This window comes from Oreochromis niloticus, linkage group LG8 (genome assembly GCF_001858045.2).
Source record: "Oreochromis niloticus isolate F11D_XX linkage group LG8, O_niloticus_UMD_NMBU, whole genome shotgun sequence".
NCBI lineage: Eukaryota > Metazoa > Chordata > Actinopteri > Cichliformes > Cichlidae > Oreochromis > Oreochromis niloticus.
In genome coordinates this window covers 4,539,464-4,556,769 of record NC_031973.2, presented here as the reverse complement: position 1 = coordinate 4,556,769, position 17,306 = coordinate 4,539,464, and the positions used below count along the sequence as shown (strand labels likewise).

At 40.5% G+C, this 17,306-nt stretch overlaps 1 protein-coding gene across 1 annotated transcript in view; it reads right to left on the bottom strand.

Annotated features, from left to right (window-relative positions):
- LOC100696279 (corticotropin-releasing factor receptor 1) overlaps positions 1–17,306 on the bottom strand; it is a 93,336-nt gene that overhangs the window by 49,568 nt on the left and 26,462 nt on the right. The window contains exon 5 of the mRNA XM_005453701.4: positions 416–501. Within this exon, the coding sequence (XP_005453758.1) occupies positions 416–501 (86 nt within the window). The remainder of the gene's footprint in view (positions 1–415; positions 502–17,306) is intronic.

The following is a 17,306-nucleotide window of genomic DNA, read 5'->3' as shown; positions in this document are numbered from 1 at the left end:
ATTTTTTCTTTTCTTTTAAATGAAACCCATGTTTCAGAAGAGAAAGAGCTGCAGGTCGATAAGCTGATTTACAGCTTCCACCTACATTTGAAACCAGCGACGCCTCAATAACTTGGGGCAAGGTGACATTAAAGGCACGCTGCAATGCAAAAATCAAAACAAGTAGATTCCTTAAAGTGATGCTCTGGGGCAATCTGCCATATTTTCAGTGATTTTTCGCTCTTTTGTCTGCAGGCAAACAAACCCTGAAGTCATATTTACTATAAATACTCCAGTAAGCCTCGAGCAAAGCAGCGTCTTCCACCACTAACCTTGCCTTTGTCTGTTTCAGATTACCATGCAGTAGGCTCCACACTTTTAGGATCCTCCCTAAAGGCCACATTAATCAGGACACGTGCAGGCAGCTGACTCTTACCTCCTCGTGAAGTATGGCCTTACACATGGAGTAGTTCCCCTTCAACGCCCATGTCCCATTTGCAAGACATCTCCTATAAACATTATCTGTAAAGAGAGGAAGAGAAGAAGAAAAACCAGATGAGGGGACTCTGTTTGATTTATCACATTTTTTTGCCTTTTCCTTTTTGGCCTCGTGTCCCTAGATGTGAATTTGTGCTCGATTCGTAGTGGCACTGTGACCTTTTTCTGCTTTTGAGACTAATAGGGAGAGATATCATTAGAGAAAGTCTCACAAGCTGTGATTTTTCACACGTTTGCTGTCGGAACAGTCTACCACCCTTCTGCCTAAGCACTGTTATTATTCTTTAAATTGAGACCCACGATTTAGCCACAAATGACGTACGCTTCACGTCCATTCTGTTGTTTCAGACGCTGGAGCTGAGGACAGAACTGTACTCCTGAATTACAGTTTTAAGACTATTTAAAACTTTAAAATAGGTAAAAACGGAGACGCAGCTTCTGAAAAATCACTTATTGAAATACAGATTCATGCAGAAAAAATACACACAAAGCACTCCCCGGGGGGTAAGTCGTAACAAGCAGATTCAAACACAGTGGAAGACGGGCCAGCAGCAGCAGCAGCAGCAGCTGGGCTCCCGGGAGCTTCTCAGTTTATTGAGAAGGGTCTACCACGGTTAGCCAATCAGCGAATTCCACTGCCTGTTCTACTCTGGCAGATATTCAGAAAATAAAGTACTTTCCAGTTCCTTCCCTGTTTCCTGTCTCCTATGTGGATCCGTCTTTGATAAGTGTCCTGCAGAGCCCTGCGGACTTGTGTATCCCAAGCCAATTATCCCATCCTACAGCCACGAGAAAGGCACTGAAGGGTGCAGGTGCTCGCCGTCTCCCACTGCTCTCAGAGTCAAACGAGCTGCATGTGGAAAACTCCTGATACAATGTCAGCACATACACGTCAACAATCTATGTGTTATGATATAAATCCAGCAATTCTAAAATATACGAAGCATCTGTGTGCCCTAAAATAAAATGACTATTAGTAATATACAAAACAAAATAGCTTTCCTTTGGTCTAACGTTTGCAAACACAACTATTAATTCAGGGTTACGGAGTAAATAATAATGATACTATTCACACATATGTAGAATTAAATGGGTCAGAGATAAAAATAAATAAATAAATACATAATGAAGATCATACTTTTCACTCAAAGGATTTCAGATTAAAATAGGTCAAAGGTCAAAGTGGATATAGTCATAAATACTCAAGAATTACACACACACACACACACACACACACACACACACACACACACATGGAGGTCGAGGATATTTATTTATTTTTCTTTGTGGTGGGAATAAAAATCTGCAATAACATGATAAGCTCGGTAATGCCACGTAGAAATAATAATTTAGACAATTATCTCTGAAGTGATGCGTCAGGAAAACTGAAGAATTTAATGAGTGACCCATCTGCTCCCCAACGTGTTCAGGCCAAAGGAGTGCGAAGGTGCAGGTGGCAGCAGGTATAACAGAGGTGAGTGTGAGATCATTATGCAAACTTTAAGTGTTGAAAGTGAACAAAGTTTAATCTGTTTAAGTTTACAGGTTTATCTGAAAGCCTAAACTGTGCACTCCTATTGGCTACGTGCCACTTCAGAAATATTCGGTTTGTTTTATCGTGTTGCTGAATCATCTCTGCCTCCTGCTTTAATCCAGCTGCTCCTGGACACGAACAATTACACATCCACAACGAGATGTTTGCTTGGATTTAATCTGAAACAGAAGAGACTCGCTGATTATGGACTAAGATGGTTGAGTCAACAGCACCCAGACTTCTGTTTGTCATGGACCTGCACTGGTCATCTGTTGTGCTTTAACATCTCTCTAAATCTCTCGAGCTGGATTCATCTGAGCTCCATCTGCAGGTGGAGTCCCGCCCTGTCACATTTCTCTCGCTCTCCCCAAATAAACATCCTGACCAAGTCTCACTATCACCTCCTGAAACATTTCAGGAACAGCCGAGTGTCCGATTCTGTCTGGACTGACTCTCCTTTCTTCTCTCTCAGACTTATCCTTCCATGTTGATGGCTCTGTTCTCTGCACCCTCCCTGTTCATCATTTACTCGTTTTTGCTCAGTCTGTGACAATAAAGTCAGTTAAAAGGAAACCACTCTCTTTTGGGTCTCGCTTCAAGATCCGCTCACTGGTAACAGCTTTAAAGGCCTTGAAACTTTTAGGTTCTTGAACATGTTTCACTTTTTATTCAGAAGTTCTTCAGCTCAGGCCAATACAGGCTGATTGAGACGCTGCCTTCGACTCAACCACTCCAGACTAACATGGCCGGGACCACTGAGAGCCCACACAGAGAGCCTGACTGTAATGACTGTCAGAGGTTCGGCTCGTCTACATTTCGATGTTGAAATGACACGAGCACACTGCACAGCTGAGTCTCATAGAAAAAAATGTGAGACAGTTATGAAAAAATAATGTTTGTGTTTGTTTGTGTTCAAGGACACCAGCTGTCACGTCTTTTGCGAAAGCATGACTCTGAAAGTAAAGTAGTTAAACAAGAAGCATGTTTTGTGTCTGCAGCAGATATACGGTGTCCAAACTCATCAGGCATATGAACACATGAAAGCTGGTTTTATTGACAATTATTAACCCATCCATCCAATTTCTTATCTGCTGCGGGGCTGAAGACTGTCCCAGCTGTCGTAGGGCAAAAGGTGGGGTCCACCCTGGACAGGACACCAACCAATGCAGGGCTAACACTTTAGAAGCAGTTTTCAGTTTTATTTGTCATATGCAAGTTAGCACTGGGTCAACACTGCAATGAAATGTATTTGACGAGCAGAAGACAGTCACTCAGCAGTATAGTAAGTAAAAAATAGTAAAAAACAGAGTAATTATAAAACACAGCAAAAAATATAGTAAAAAATGTTAACAGACTAAATATATATATAAATATATGTGCACACTTGTATAAATAGATAAAGAAATCTTAAATGAGATAAAGTGTCACAAAGTTTGAGTGTCAGTTTTTATTTTTATTTAAATATTAATAAAAATGAAGTGACCAGTGCAGAGTGTAGTATGTATCTGTGAAACTGTAGGACAGCTCCTGTGTGCACCCTGTGGAGTGTAGTGTGTGTGTTTAAATATTGTGGTTGAGGCGTCGTATGGCTAGGTGGTAAAAACTGCTTTTAAGTCTTGTAGTCCGAGCACGCAGACGCCTGTAACGTCTGCCAGATGGTAACAAGGAGAACAGCTGATGTGCTGGGTGGCTGTGGTCCTTGATGATGCTGTGTGCTTTTGGGCGTTGGGTACCCAGAGAGAACACAAAATACACAATAACATGTTAAAAAATAATAACAATGAAGTGTAAACATGTTCAATGTGCACCAATGTGCATTTCTCTGGAGTGAGTCCAAATTCAGACGTTTTCACCCCTTTAAAGGGGGAAAGGCAAGGCAAGGCAAGTTTATTTATATAGCACAATTCAACAACAAGGTGATTCAAAGTGCTTTACAGAGACATTAAAAACAAAAACAAATAAAAAGCATGATCTAAAATTGATTAAGACAAACAAACAAACAAACAAACAAACAAAACAGTGTTTAAAATCAAAAATGAAAACAGTAGATAAAATCAGAACAGTAGATAAAATCAGAGCAGTAGATAAAATCAGAACAGTAGATAAAATCAGAACAGTAGATAAAATCAGAACAGTAGATAAAGTCAGTAGTTAAAATGTAAGTTTTGAAATTTAAGCTTAAAAGTGTGGATTTGGTGATTTATTCAAAAGCAGCTGAGAATAGGTGTTGATTTTGCACAGACACAAGTCAGTATGAGATAAATGAAAATGTTCAGGGACACAAACAAAGGGGAAAACAAGGGCAGCATGGTGGGTAGCACTGCTGCCTCACAGCAAGATGATGCTAGGTTTGAATCCCCCAGTGTGCAGTCTGTGTGGTCTACCCCAATAAACAGGTGACCTGACCAGGGTGTAACCCCGCCCCCGTCTTGCTCTATGACTGCTGGGGTAAGGCCCCAGACCCCCACAATCCTGAAGTGGATGTAACTGGATGGATGGAAGTAAAACAGAAAATAATAATAATAATAATAATAATGGATTGGATTTATAAAGCGCTTTTCAAGGCACCCAAAGCGCTTTACAATGCCATTATTCATTCACGCTCACATTCATACACTGGTGGAGGCAGCTACTGTTGTAGCCACAGCTGCCCTGGGGCAGACTGACAAAAGAAAAAGCACAAAATAAGTGCATTAGCTTAATTTAGAGTATCTGTCACAGATGAAGGAACCAATCTAGGAATGAGAAACACAAAGAGTGTCACTCAGTCTTGGTCACTTGAGGGTAAAAATCAAAAGCAAGTCTCAAATAACGATTTCTTCACATTGCTGGATAATACAAAGTGAATGGTGTGTGTGTGTGTGTGTGTGTGTGTGTTTGGAGGATGTGTTGATATGGAGGCACTGACAAATGATGAGTAAAATTACATTTTTCCACTCAGGCCCGCCGTGTCATAGCACAGGACACGGTAAATCTGGAACAAATTTCACATTTGTCATTTCATATTTATTATCTCTAAAGATGACGGAAATTAAATCCGTCAAGTGGGACATCGTGGAACTGAAAGACCTCAAACGAGGCCATTTCAAGTTGAAGGGAAACTCTTTCTAGAGTGTGTGTTTGACATGCGAGGCTACCTGCAGGTGAGCTGCAGGAGCTTGCGGCGAGTGTGTGAATCAAATGTTGAAATGTACGCTGGTGGTTCAGTTAATTTGATGATTATCGTGGTTGAAATGAAGTTAGATATGCTGCCTGCCACGTAATCATGTTAGCGCGCTGTGACGATTACGAGACAGGGGCCAGAGCTCGATCTTCAGGTCAGACTTTCCGTCGGGCGATAATTGGCAGTGAAGTCACGTATGCACGTGTCACTTCTCCCATTTCAAAACATTTTCCAGACTTTTATGGACAGGTCTGACCCCGATCTCGGAGCGGGTCGCTTCCACAGGTCATTGGACACCTTTTTCAGTGACAGTCGACTTTTTGTTGTTCAGACTGAATGTCAGAAAGCTGTCAACATCCATAAACAATGGAACTTTTCTGCTTTCCTCTAAGTCTTTCCACCAAGATCACACATTACACCTACACTACAGTGAAAAAGCACTCGCCTCTTTCCTGATTTCTTAGTTTTTTGCATATTTGTCACACTTTTCAGATCATCACACAAATCTAAATATCAGACAAAGATAACCCAAGTTTAAATGATGATTTCATTCATTAAGGCACTTTTATTACCTAGCCTTATGTGAAAAACTAATTGCCACCATGTTATCATGAAATTAACTGTGATTAATGTTTTGCAAAGTTGAGTTTAATTTTAGTTACATGCAGACTTGATAACTGCTACACCTGTTGAATCAAGAAATCGCTTAAATTGAACCTCGCTGACAAAGTGAAAAGTTCTCAAAAAGCAGCACATCAGGCCACAATATAAAAGAACAGCTAAGAAACAAAGACACTGACATCTGTCAGTCTGGAAAGAGTTGCAAAGCCATCTCTAAGGCTTTGAGACTCCACGGTGAGAGCCATTATCCACAAACAGAGAAAACCTGGAACAGCGATGAATATTCCCAGGAGTGGCCAGACTACTAAATCACTCCAGGAGTCCATCGACGACTCACCTGCGAGGTCACAAAAGAACTCAGAACAATATCTAAGACATACTATTTGTCAGATAATTCAATTTAAAATACTTGAAAAGGCACCGATGCTAAAAACACAGTGCAGAGATCCAGCCGTGTGACCAAAGGTGAAGGAGGTCTAGTAGACACCGGTCGGGTACAGCTGCTGCCATTTGACCAGAACGCAGCGGCCAAAGGCAGACATTAACGGAAATCATTAATGGCATAAAAGATGGACGTAGCCCCCGTGACATCATTCTTTGGTTGGTGAGCTCCCGTTACAAAGCCCAGAGGCAAGCACTTATTGGATGCTGCACGCTCATTGGAGATGGAGGTCTCCTTCGTTTCAGACTAATAATGATGATAAGTTCCCAAATGGACTTCATGACTTATTCAATATGACCTGAAACTAGTGACTGAGCCTATGAAGGCATCAAGACAGTGTTTACAGAGGTCAGGACCCCTGTAAATACACAGGCCCCTCGTAACATCTGCACACCAGGCGATTCTTGTACAACTCGCCTGCACGGATTTTGTTCAGGTTTAAAGTTAGCAGGGTGACCCGTCAAGCCTTCAGCTCCATTAACACCTCTGCAGATTACAGAGTGCGTTCGTTTGAAGTGTTATGAGTGGTCAGTTATGTTAGACTGGTGCAGAGCAACATGCATCCATGCACACTGTTAGGTTAGTTTAAAGGATTGAATTTAAACTGATGATGCTTTTTAGCTTCACATGCCAAATTCCACCTTTATTCTCTCTTTAGGCTGAAAAGCAGCCATGATCATATAATATCTGCTTATACACAGCAGGATACAGCTGGCCAAGTTTATTTTTTTTATCTTATTCAGATATTCTGTGCTGTCATATATTATATTTTATTGAAATATCCTATTTAATTGAAGCTACAGAAGACCTTTTGTGATAAAGTACATCTTCTTTAATCTTTCTTACTGGAACTTATGAAACAAATCACGTTGTATTTATTTAATATTTAGTTATTTGAGCTCATTCATTTTCCTTTGCTCTGCTACAGATTTTAGGTTTAAAAACCTACTAAATTCCACTTTTAGCAGAGCAGAGATGAAGAAAACTACAGGTAGGCACACCTCTCATTTCGACCCACAACATAACTTTAAGTTACTAACCTGCTTTCACAGCCAGCCTCAAGTGGCCATTAGAGGAACTGCAGTCTTAAGCACATAAGCATAAGCTTTATTTTTCACCCCCTCTATCAGCTCCGTCCTCGAGAAAAGCTAAAAAGATGAAAGATGAAGGCAAACAGAAAGAACAAACATCAAACGCGTTCCCGTCAGTGTGTATGCGGACACCTGAGATGGAGGCTGATAATCCTAAATGCATGTTTTAATAATCATAAATGTCCGGGGAGGGGAAGAGATAAAATCGGATTGGGTTGCCTGAGGGCAATAATGTGCAATGAGCTGGTTAAAAATAGGATGTTGACAGTGTAAAGGGACTGTCATCCCCAATCAAGATTACCTAGCTTGTGATATTCCCTAAACCCCAAATGCAATATCCTAGAGAGCTTTAAAATCTGTCTGTGGACGATCACGTCAATGTCAAAAGTTAAGACCAACGAAGTTGCCTAATGGACTGACCATGCACATAATTCATAGTTTTTATATTTTTAAGTAAGCCTTTATTGAGATGTGGACACATAAACAACAGGTTATCAGTGATTTTATTCCTGTAAAAATCAGTTTTTTGCCTTTTTTTTGTGCATGTTTTCACTGCACAGCCAAACAAAATCTTCTCATTAAAGACACATTTTCTTTTATAACAAAGCTTCTTTACATGGCACTGCATGAGTGCACAACTTTCCTCCGGGGTACTTGGTCACACATAATCTGAATTTATTAAAGTCAAAGCAATAAAGTCACTTTATGAAAAAAACAATGCACATTAACAAAAACAAAGATTTACAAAGCAAGTGTGTAAAAGCAGAAAGAAAAACCGACCACACTGAGACATCACCTTCATGCAGAGCCAAGAGATTAAAGGTAGAAATGGTGGAGCTTTCAAATTAAGCAGCATGACCTTGAAATGAATTCTTTCTGGCACTGGACCACAGAGTGATTTATGACTGTTAAACCTCAGTAACACGGGAGGCATTTCTTATGTAATAAGGGAATTAAGTAGCTCGGGATCATTTTTTGGCATCGCTCGACAAGTTGCATGAGAAGAGGTGAGGGGAGCTTTACGGCGGAGGCACATTAAGGTGGATTTAATGCCCGGCACTGTTATTATCTGGTACGTTTATAGGAAAATTTGTGTTGTTTCAGCAGTGTGCAAGTGTGAGGCTGAAATACACAACTGGCAAATATTTCCCCGTCACACTGGATGAATAAACTCTTTGATTTGTTTTTGAATGTTTCTCTGACACGTGCCACTCGAGCAGGAGGAGAAAGTTAATGCCTCGCAACCTGGAATGTTTTTGGTTTACGAATATTAAAAATAAAAAAAGGCCCAAATTTGGATTCTTGTGAAATAAACAGCAGCACAGCAGAATCACAAGACTGTTTACTTCACCCCTGATGACATCATGCTGACCTTTTTTTTAACCTGTACAAACAAATTATGTTTGCAGACTTTCTTTTGGATTTTGAAGTGCATGAAGTTCAATACATGTATATAGATATCTTCTGTGCAGCTGCTCCCCCATTCATAATATTTGCATTGATTGCCCTTTCCTGACAAAACCCTCTCATAGATTTGTGTCTCCTCGCGGTCTCACACTGAGGCTGCATGTTAACAAATGTGCACGTGCCACTGGCTCATTATGTGCTCATTATTTGCAAGTTGTTTGCACATTGTCACTTATTGATCATTCCCGCTTTAATGTTTAATTTAAAAGGCTTATTGAAACACACAGAGCATGTCAGGCACTACATCACAGAGGGATTACTGGTGATGTATCTGATATACTGCTAAACTACCATAAAAATAGACCACATATATACACACACACACACACACACACACACTACTATTTTATGACAAAGAAGAAGTATTTCTATGCGTCTGTGTCATTATTTCTGACATAGTTTGCTGTCAGTGTGCATGAGCAAGTTCAAAAGCTGAAGCAAATGAAGGAGGATTTAACGCCCACGCTACACAGAGGCAGGAGTATTGTTGTTGGTTGTTTCCAGCAGACGCACTAAGCCTGTTTCCTTATGGGCTCAGATATGTGAGAGGAAAATGTTTCACTCCTCAAAGCTGCTAACCGGGCTGTGACCGCAGTGAGAAAACACACATGCCAGAACCTCTAAAGCTCACTAATTAACACATTTCAGCTTGTTTTATTTGGCCTTACTTCAGCTTTAAGGCAAAATGAGAATTTGTGTTTGGTATCAGAGACAAAAATCAAAACCTGAGCCATGCGATTTTCTTAAATGCTTGTGAAAACAGCACAGAGAGAGATAAAAATATTTGCTGGGTTCACGAAACGCTGCAGAATTTTAAATTACAAGTCAAAGCTGAAACAGTAAAAGTTTCCTCATCGCTTCAAGCGCTGAAGCCTGAGCGATGCTTTACGTCAGGTGACTCCTGTAAGTCATTAGCTATTTCCTAATTGTGGATTCACTTTAAAATGGACAAGCTTCCGGTAAACTGACAGCAGAATTCCGCAACCCAAAATCCATATTAGCCCAACAGGAAGGAATTGGCTCGAGCTTTATTGGTGTATTTTTTCACTTTGACAGATTGAGGCTGGCTGTTTCCTCCTGTTTACGGTCTCTGTGCTAAGCCGGGGCTAATTATACCCTGATTTCAGCCTTGTGCTCAACAAACAGAGGTGAGATTCATACTGAGCTTTCATCTAATTCTTCAGAACGCGAATGAGTGGATTTCCCAAAATTTTAAACTACTGTTACAACACAGGGATTGTTTCCACGAAGAAAATGTGCTTGTGTGGCAACGTCAAGACGGAGCCCAGTTCTTGTGGTTTCTTGGATAGATCTTTTTCTCACTTCATTAAATTTGCAGTCTGCCACACACATACTGTGCAGTCAGGGCTTTCATTTGAGATTAAGATGCAAACCCAAACTAGACTAAAACAAGAAAAAATGACTGAAAATAACTGAAACAGTAGTTTGTGCTTTTAAAATGCAGTCGTTGTCAATGTGTTCAACACTGTGAGTGTGTGAGGAGACCCTGATACATGATGAGGTTGTCTTCTTTGCACCGTAAAACTTATAACTGGGGCTTAAAGACGGATGTTTTTTTTAAAACATGTGGCCAAGAGAAGGACAAAAAAATGATGCTGGAGAGGAGGTTAAAGGTTTTTTGGGTTAAATAAGGGTTTTGCAAAATAGCTTTTGCAATTACTGCTTTATAAACTAAAGTAAAAGTTATAACCTTTGCTATTAAGTAGAAAGTATTAGCTTCTTGGGAAGTAAGGCAGCAGCCTTCTTCTAAAGTTTGAGGGTCTCGGTGCTACAGAAGGTAGCAGGTAATTTTCAAATGCAACGTTTCTAACAGCTCAACAGAAACCACCAAACACAGAACCTGGCTCGTTGCCATTTTGGCACAGGATCTGTAAAGTTGATTTATTTTCCAGGGAGAAAAAAATGTAAATGTGTGAACTTCACTTCACTCTCAGACATGGAGAAATGTGACAGGAGAGGCAGAGAAGAGATCGTGTTCAAAGGTAAGGACGACTCAGCCAGTGACATTTCATAAACACTGTAATAAATCCAACAGCTATATTACAAAATCGGTATTATGGTAATGTTTACAGCAATGCACTATGTTGGCTGGGCAGGCTGCTTGCTGAAGGTCGGTTCAAGGGCAGCAAAGCAGATGATGCTCTTTATGTGTCACTTTTTTAGCTTTCAACTGGTTCAGCATTGGACAGCAGCCATGAGAGCTCATGTAACATCTGCTTGTATAGGCAAGACACAGATACCTTGCATTAAGTGCTTAAGTAGCAGAATTTCACTTAGCAGAGTGCAGCCATCTTGGACGATCAAATTCAGTGCTCCAAAAGACATCAACAGTAAAAAAAATGGTTCAGAGGTACAGTTTCATGACTTGAATGTTACAAAGTGGCGCCTATCAGGTCTGTAAAATTCAACTAAATGCATTTTTATTCATATGGCACCAAATTACACAACATTAGTTGCCTCAAGGCGTTTTATATTTTAAGGTAAAGACCCTACAATAAGAGAGAAACCCCAACAAAATCAGGCAAACCAAAATGAGCAAGAAAGGGAAGGAAAAACTCCCTTTTAACAGAAAGAATGAGACAGGAGAAAATGAAATCTAATGCTGAAGTGAAAATAAAATGCAGTTCCTCTAGTGGCCACTTGAAGCTGAGTCCCAAAGTCAGCCAGTCCATATAGGTTGCCAGGTTAAAATATCAAACTTTAGTGATGGCATAAACATAAAAACATAGAGACTGGTATATATATACGAATCGCAGAGCTTGGTAGTTTACATTAATGGAGCATAGCCTTGTGATGGGCAGCATGTGGTATCCGTGTTCACTGTTACGTTAGTTCAAGGGATTGAATTTAAGCAGATGATGCTCTTTAGCTTCACTTGCCAAATTTCACCTTTATGCTAGCTTTGTACTGGCCACGGGTTGGAAAGCAGCCACGGCAGATCACGTAGCATCAGCTTCTATATTGTAGGATGCAGTTAGCTAAATCCAGAAAGAGCAGTAAATGTCAGGTCAGCTGATCAGAGCCTGTCAAAAAGAGGAAAAAAATCAATCTGGTAGTTAGTCTCATTGTTCCCTCCGTACTGCTACACTGGATCGTGGGATTCCTTCACCTGCCAAATCCTGCTTTAACCCACACTTACAACTCCTTAAATATTGCCTCTGATAAACACCCCCACATTATAATAAAACCCAAATAAAAACAAAAACAGTAAATTTAATAAAAACTAAACTGAATTGCTCCCTTCAAACTCAATTAAAAATAAAATTAAAAAACAAAAACTAGTGAAAAACAAAAGATAATATGAGACCCTCGTTGTTCCTTTCATTTCTTTTACGCCGGTCACATTACTGAGACTGCTGCAGCACCACTTTATTAACATTCTCCTGCAGTCTTCAAAGGGTTGGGAGCCATCGACAGCATCGTAAAATGCCTTTCGCACGGGTCACGAGCTCAAGGTCCCCAAAATAACTGCTGACTTCACACAGAGGCCTCAGCCAAACTGGAGATTTGCCAGCAGTTTTAATAACAGCGGACAGGTCTGTCTCTGGAGCATCTTAGAAAGCTCACAGTCGATTTGAGTGCTTGAAGAGATGTAAAGTGCATCGTGTATATCAGCTCTGTCTTTTCTCAGTGACCTCATATTGTTGTTTGTGAATAGGAGTTAAAAACAGCGATTTGGGTTGAGCCAGGTGCTAAATCCTCCCAGTGGAAACAGGAGCTTTAGGTATCCCTCCAAGCCCGGGGGCCAAATGATCCTCTTTTCATCGTATTTCCATACACCGCAGGCCAAACAAACGCGCAGCTCGGTAACAAACACCCAGAGCGTGCCCTCTCTGCGGGTGAAAACGCATAACAGAGCAGAAATGTTGGTGTAATTGCACACCCCTACACAGGCAAATATGCTGACCCAAATTTAGTCACACTGGCTTAGCAGATCAATGGCTGCAGCTAAGAAGCATCTTCCTCCTCTGTGCATTTGGAGAAGGGGTCTAATTAAAGCGAGCATCAGCAGGGTAGAAAAGAACATATTATTTGCATTAATTGAGAGCAAACTACTGTGTTTTCTGTGCTGCTGTAGAGCAAAACAAACTGCAAAAATCTCAGAAGTAACACGATGCCCATGCTGGTGTGCACGCAGCTCAGAGCCTCCGCGGCTGCGGTGAGATATTACCATGTTATTATTCATATTAAATCTTTGTTTAATCAGGTAGTCTGAGATCACATTTTCAAGAGAGTGCAGAGAAGACGAAAGCATAATAATTAGACAAAGAAACCATCATCAAACACCATTAATGCGAGGTCATAATAATAAAAACAGTTAAGAGTGGCATAGAAAACATCAAATAAAAAAGGGAAAAACAAGATGTGAAGGACTCTACTTTGCAGGGAATCTGAAGAACAGCTCTGCCAAGGTTTTTACGTACATAAGCAGCATCCAAGGTTAAGCAGACACTTGATATGAGGCAGATTGGAAACTGAAAGCTAAAACTTTAGAAATGAATAGCTTAAGATCTTTTTGTCAAGCTGTTAGTGTTAAAGCGGAAAGTGCTGTGACGTGCAGCAGAAAGGTTTTATACTTGAAAAAGAACAAACAGACTTTGATTATGTGCAAGACTTTTAAAACTTTTGTTTTTCAGCCTAATGTTGAATATGAATCACAAATAACAGTTTGCTTCATATGACTCAGTATTGTGGAGATACCGTGGCTTTAATGGGGGAGCTGTCGCTGCCACCGTGTACTTGGTCTTGTCTGCCTTTAAAACAAGTCTGTGATTACGAAGAGATAATTAGAGGTCAGACTGAAAAAGAGTCAAAGCCTGTGTATGTGTTGTTGAACAGGGAGAATGATGGTGCTTTAGTTTTGTTTAAAAACAGAAAGGGGCCGAGTATAGAACCCTGTGGCACCCCACTGCGGAGTGGGCTTCGCTCAGCTGTTATGTTCATATTTAGGTTTTCTTCAGAAAACAAATTACACAGAGGGTAATTTTTAAAATTACTGAAGAATTGTAATAATGTGATATAGAACTATTTCCTGCTGCCATTAGATTGACAACACATAGGGATATAGGGAAAGATTTACATGGAATCTAAATATCACTCTATTATTGTAGCACCTTGAGGTGACTGTCATTTAGAGCTATATAAATAAAATATCCTAGAATTTTTTAAGTACTTTACTGTAACAGTTTATAACCCTTTAAATATCTAATAATTTGAATACATGTACAATATTCCTAAACAAGCATGTATTTCTTGGAAAACAAAAAAATTAAATGCTTTATTCAACTGAAATTTATTATTTAAACATATATTCACATGCATAAAAATAAATAAAAGTAATACTTGACAAAATTATGTCAAGTATCACTAAATGGGCATCATCAGGGCAAATAATAAAAGCCTGCACTCTGCACTCATTTTTACTGCAGTACAAACTGTTATGATTCAATGTTTGCGATTTATGTGTGACTCCTTCCACCAGAGGATGGCGGTGGAGTTTGTTCCTGTCCTGGGATTGGATATTTGTTTGATCATCCCCAGTACTTAACCTCCAGCAAACGGCCACCTCGCCCTCTCGACTCCTCCACCAACAAAGTGCCAGCTGATTGTCTGCAGTTTTGAGCTTTTTGTGTGTAAAACCTGAGCTGTAGTGTTTTGGAATGTGTGAGCCGTCAGTTACTGTGTGAGTTAAGAGCGCCTTTGTAAATAGTTGTTTAAACATTGATTGTAATTTTAGTATTCACTTGTATATATTGAGCACTGCAGCAGATAAAGTAGTGAGAAGCCCTTTTTTGTTGACGCTTTTTCTCATGTTTTTGGATAGAAGCATAGGTTAGAAAATTGTCTTTTGTTTGCTTTTGTTTTATTAGGGAAGCTTAGGGAACATTAGAAACCTTTTTGTTTGTTGTTTTGGGCACAGCTCACGTCCGAAGTCAAATAAATTGCTGCTTAGCACATTCAGTTGCCTTTTCCTGGCCTTTCTTGGGAGTGGCTGGAGTGGGGAGTTGCACCTTCATGTTTCTCTCTCATGTGACACCCTGACAGGACAACTGTCTGTCAATGTATCATTGTTACATTAAATAAAGGAATGATACTTTTGGGTGTGAGAATAGCTCAGCAGGCAACCCGTATGCTGAAAGGTACAGGTAGGATCCCAAAACAAAAATAGAGACTTAGGTGATAAAAGCCATCTGCAAACTATGCATCATAATTACAACCTCTCATGCACAACCATGTGTTGGAATAAAAGGTGGAGGATGTGACCGTGTTTAGTCACTAGTTATATTTACTCATATATTCCCAGTTTGCACACACAGTACAAGAGTGCGTAACAAGCTTGTTATTCATAAACTTCCTCACAGTACTGCAGAAAATGAATCACCATAAATATTTAGATTTATTTAAAAAAATATATTCCTGCTTTACTTAAATGTTCTTTCACTTACATCATTTTAAGGATCGAATTGTTACAACGAAAAAAGTCACAAGACGAAGATGAATTCATAACCAAAAGTGATTTTTCTGCTTAGAAAACAGCTAAAAGCTATGCCTGCTTACACGTTATTGCATATGTCACACAGTAATAACACACAAACCTATTTCCATACTTATATAAGGTTTGCCAAGCTTTCACTTCAGGCAGAGCGTTTTTACAGTGAGGTTTTTGTACTTTTAAATGGATCATAACACACCCTCCTCCTCTAGTAAAAGAGGAACTAATCCTGAGTCTCTCCACCAAAACAAATCTCTCCCCAAACAACTCATAAATCCAGAAGTGAGACCGTTTCTGAAACAAACACACAGCAGCTACATCGATTAAACTTTCCACAATCTCCCAACACGCCTACTCTGAAATAATCCACACAGTATTCAGGTGAGCAGCTGTACCTGAAAACACGCTGGAAAAAGTCTGCCGCCACCTCGTTTTTATCATAAATAAAACACATTCGAATCGGCCAAAATGGAAAATTACAGATTGTCTGTTATTGAAGGGAAGCGATGCCAGTTTTCACGCTGGCTGTGTATTCTGGCTCAGAGGAACGAATCACCTCGAGGGTTTTCAGAGGACTGCACAGGCTGCTTTGAAACAAGCTCTGCAGAGAGAAGAATAATTTACTTTCCATGTCTTAGTGCGTGTAGGACCACGTGAGAGTAAAGAAAACATGTATGCACATCACGTCCCTTTTGTCTTCTCTATCTTTGATGTCACCCCCGTCCACACACACGTATGCATTCATGAATTAAAATTTAATGAACGCCCCGCCCAGCTCGAGCCCATTCAACAAAAAGATGCATTTCTTGTGAGTGAGCAGGAGGATGAGTCGGGGCAGAGGGCTTTGCCACCCGACTGGCACCGACTGCCAGCGCTGCTCTAAATAACATCTCCTCCTCCTCCTATGCCTCCGCCTCCCTTTTCCTCTTCATTTTTCATAACTGACACAAGACCCGACATCTTATAGCAAGACAGCGAAATGAGCATCCACATAAAGCAACACAAGCTGCTCCCCACATACATATTAAAATCCACCGGCCTCCCTCTGGGGACCATTAAGGGAAAGTCAAGCTCGGCTACAAATGTTGAAGGGCTTTCCGGGTGGGGCAAGACGAGCTACAACAAAGATAGTTATTCCGAGCCGAGAGGAGGGCACGCAGCGCCACCGGCACCTGTCACAACTCAGCGGCTGAGCGGGCTGGACAACACCCCCGCCGGACGTCTGCCATCCCCTCCGTGCATATGTTTGACAACATGCTGTAATCGTCTGAGAGAGCATCAGAGATAGCGAAGGGCTTGTAATGATTAGAACGTGTTGATCACTCCAGATAGCTGCCGAGTCTCAGCAGGAAGGTTAACCAAAGTGCATTCAGCTCTGTTTGATCTTCAGACGTGACCCCCCCCCCCATCCACTCCTACTCATTACATTTAATTTTTCATCTTTTCATCTTCTTCTTCCACGTAGAAATGAGGCTAGATTATTTCAACAGGTCACACTAAACGAGATGGGGTTAAGTGTGTTGAAATGTTATAGTAGTCCAGACAGTTATGTGGTGAGATAGACACTAAATTATATATTTTTTTATTCATAGAAAATGCATAAAGCAGTCATCAGTGTGAAACATGATTTATTGTTCGGTTTTTGTCCCACAGATAGTTTGAAAGATAAGGAAGTGTTGAAAAGCTGCATTCTGTGGTTGCAAAAGACTTCCAGGGCTGTAAAAGTGAGTGAGAAAAGCGGCCCTTCGACTTGACCTCGGCTCAGTAACTCACTTTGGATCATACTCTGGGAAAAAAGTCAGATATGGAAATTTGGGTAAAAATTCAGTGATTCAGTCAGAAATGGGAATTACACAGCGTACGTGTGTGTTTCACACTCAGCTCGAGGCTTCATAACGAGACTGCATAAACCAGCTGGTGACATCTGTCTGTGGTTTGTACCTGTTTGTGAAGCTCTCAGGCTACATGAAAGAGGACATGCATATTACACAAAGATA